We start from the raw sequence: 3,712 nt of genomic DNA, 5'->3' as shown, positions 1-3,712 counted from the left end.
TGTCCATATCTGAATTTTAAAAGCAAATTTTTGACAAAAATTTTGCAATGGTTCATTGTAGAGACTTGGACTTGTTTACTGTGGTGGTGATAGGAACCAGGGGTCCCAATGTGTACAACACAAATCTGGCCATTTTGTTTATTATCTCTTCACATGTCTGAGATTTTGAATTTGAATTGAATTGAAATCTCAATTGAATTGACATTTTTAAAAATTGTGCTTTCTTTGGTGACTATTTTGTCTCGCAACACCCCTCTTCCATGAATGGAATCAAAAATATTTTAGAACAAAACCCTATCAATAAATGCCAAATTTATCACATGACAATGCTTTAAGACATTTTCACAGTACACATTACATGTCATAATAGTGTAACACACAGACACAATGCTCTAGTAGTTGCACATTTAAAAACTGCCATCAGAACTCTATTCAACATTTCACGTACTGTACTGCACTAAATCCACTAATCATGCTATCTTTTTAATGAAACATGGGGTTCATCTGTGTTCTGTAAGTGTTAAAATGGTTAAAAATATGCATTGATATCATGTAATAACTTTGTGAGTGAGATTGTAGAGGTGGATGTCTGGTTCCTGTTACCATCGCTGTGAACAATTCTGAATCAGCAGGCTTCGCTAGAGCTGAGCATTTCACACCAAACCACTCTGAATGACTTTGTTTACATTGTAACAACTTATATAGAAATTTCGAAAACCTGATGGAATTCTCCTCTAAGACCAATTCAAACAAGCAGTGTGATACTAAATACAGTTATTGCTCATGAATGTGTTTAGCAGGCGTATCATGAATGTGTCCTGTGATTTATTTAGTTCTTCTTTCAAATCTTATGATTGAATAATTGAATTGAATAATTAAGTAATTGACACTATATCCAAATCGTGGTATGGATGTCTTTTACAATATTTCTTCCAGATGGTGAGGAGAAGACATACGGTGGCTGTGAGGGCCCAGACGCTTTGTATGTAAAACGAGTTTATAGTGTAAAAATGAGTTTATAGTGAAGAGAGAACACGCTTTAACCTCTGGCACCATTAAAGCCATGCTGAGCGGACCAGGTGAGTGCTCCTGTTACTGATGCACTGAGCCGATACACTGAATCACTATACATGGCAGAATGTTTCTCAGTCATGGTCATTTTAAAGTTGGATCTAGTGAATTTTATAAACCTTCCAGAACAGTAGAATTTACAACTTTGCTCAATCCTAAAAAGAATGCTAGTGTATGATTGTCTCCACCTTCATATTTTAGACTCTATATTTAGAGTAAGATGCCCCTTAAAAACAGTGTTTCTGGACAGTGTACTTGAACTATTTTCTGTATTTAAGTTCAGCATGTACAGAATGACGCATATTTTAACACAAATCAAAGTAGATTGTCAGGATAAGATTTGTCTCTCCTTAACAGGAAATCTTGCATCAGTTTTCCTCTCATTTTTTTCTTTACTATTTTTCTGAAGTGCAGCTCGTCTACTGTAAATCACAGATAAGGCAGTGTATGTACGTAAGATCTCAAAAATCAGTTATATGATTCTTAAAGGTCCAGTGTGTAAGATTTAAAGGGATCTATCAGAAATATTTCCGAAATATTGATATATATGCATACATCACTATTATCCAGTGATATATCAGCTGATCCAAGGAAAATCTCAGGAATGACCAGAGTCATTCAGTGAATGTGTCAAGATTAGGTTTAGGCAACAGGCTTAATTTGCTAGGTAATAATACTGGTATGAACAGGCTAAAACGTTCAGAAACAGGAAGGTTCAGCAGCACACAGAGTAATATGTTTGACACCAGTATTTACTATTCAGAAGTGGTCAGGAGAAATGTTGAATGCCTCCTAAGATGAGCTCAGTGGCATAGTGCCTGGGAGTGCCTCGACCTCTAATATTAAAACGTAATTTCCAATTAATGCTGAGTGAACTGGATAGTCTACACCAACGACCAGTTGCACCTGCTATGAATAGCTTAATAAGTATAAGTTCAAGTTTAGGTTTCCGCATTACTCAATCAAAACGGGTTGCACCACACAAACTAGGTTTAAGTGTTGGGGAAACCAACAGGAACCACATAGAAAGCACAAAAAGACTAAAGAATCACTAACCTAAAAACTACCACTGCTGTGAGTTTAGAAGCAGCTCTAATTATGACTTTGGTTTTAACACAGAGCACAAAGCTAATGCTTATAGCTCCAGTTCAGTGAGATGTAGCAAACAGGTTTATGGACTGGCTCTGAACATTTTATTGTCAGGTTAAAGCCACCTTACACATTAATTAATTGTTACTATTTAAGACGTGACATAAGCATTTGTGATGCAACCACACTTAATAAAAGGATAGTTTCAAACTTGCATTAACTAAGAGCGTAGTAATGACTACACACACACACACTTAAGTACATACTTACAAAAAACTTACACTTGACTTTAAGATGGTAAAAGATACCAGTGGGCGTGGCATTGGCCTCCTCCACTGGCCCTGTGAGGCCACATGCCAACAGGATTGAATACAATCAGTATCATTCAAAGTTTTAGAAATGGATTTAAGAAGTTAGTTCAAGTTTCAGCTGCATTATGAAGATATTCAAACTCATGACAAATATTTTGCCATAGACTTCCAAAATACATTTCTCTTCTTTGAATCCAACCAAAATCTGCCCAGTTAGGTGGGAAACTGTCCAGTCTGGCGACACGGTTTTAGATATCGGAAAAGGTATCAGGAGAGAAGTAGTTTGCTTGGTTGTTAGGTTCTGTCCAGTTTTAAAAACACAAACATTGACCCATAACAGTGTTTTGCTTGACTTAAGATTATATGTTTGATCTTTTTGCCTAGGTCAGTTTGCAGAGAATGAAACGAATGAGATTAATTTCCGGGAGATCCCGTCGCACGTGCTCTCCAAAGTGTGCATGTACTTCACTTACAAAGTTCGCTACACAAACAGCTCCACAGAAATCCCAGAATTCCCCATCGCTCCCGAGATTGCGCTGGAACTCCTGATGGCTGCCAATTTTTTAGACTGTTAGGTGGAATAATGCCAGTTATTCCATAGGTTGTTTTAAATATGTGCTTATTTAAATTGTTTGCCATGAACTGAAGATTAAACAGTGAATGCAGAGTTTATCAGAATTGTTTGTTTGTTTTTGCACTGTGCTTATTTGGACAGAATGATATGTTTGTAATAGAAAGACATCGTCTGATTGTGTATTCTATTTATGTGCTTTAGGAGTTTGTTTTAATGCATTTATTATTCATTACTCATCACTTTATGGTTGTTTTATTAACCTTGTGTGTTTTTTTTTAAGCTGATTAAACAAAAGGTGAAAGAAAAGCTTTTTTTCTTTTGTGTTGTTTAATCTTTCTTTACTGTAGCACAAAGCTAAATAATTTTTAAAAAAAGTTTCCCGTCATAAAATTACTTTTTTTTAAAAATTACTCTTTATGACCATTATTATTGATATTCGGGATGTGATGCTCAGATAAATGTCTGAATTCATCCTGAATAGTGATTACACACCTATTACAGTGTGCATCATCACAATGGGTAAATAAATGAACAATACGTATATCACACCAAAAAATATAATCACAATAATAATTATAACAATAAGAATGAAAGTAAAAGAGGACACATACATGAATATGTATTACATTATAATATAACAATAACATCCCATATGTATTGTATCTAT

General features: G+C 35.2%; 1 protein-coding gene across 1 annotated transcript; it reads left to right on the top strand.

The window, feature by feature from the left end:
* Positions 1–911: 911 nt before the first annotated feature.
* Positions 912–3,351, top strand: eloca (elongin C paralog a). Its single transcript, XM_017696216.2, is given in 3 exon segments — positions 912–1,002; positions 1,005–1,079; positions 2,856–3,351. Coding segments are annotated over 3 exon segments (357 nt in total). The 3' UTR covers positions 3,047–3,351.
* The last annotated feature ends 361 nt before the right edge of the window (positions 3,352–3,712 follow it).

This window comes from Pygocentrus nattereri, chromosome 24, assembly GCF_015220715.1.
Source record: "Pygocentrus nattereri isolate fPygNat1 chromosome 24, fPygNat1.pri, whole genome shotgun sequence".
Lineage (NCBI taxonomy): Eukaryota > Metazoa > Chordata > Actinopteri > Characiformes > Serrasalmidae > Pygocentrus > Pygocentrus nattereri.
Note: the sequence above shows the minus strand (reverse complement) of the source record. Positions and strands in the feature narration are given on the sequence as shown.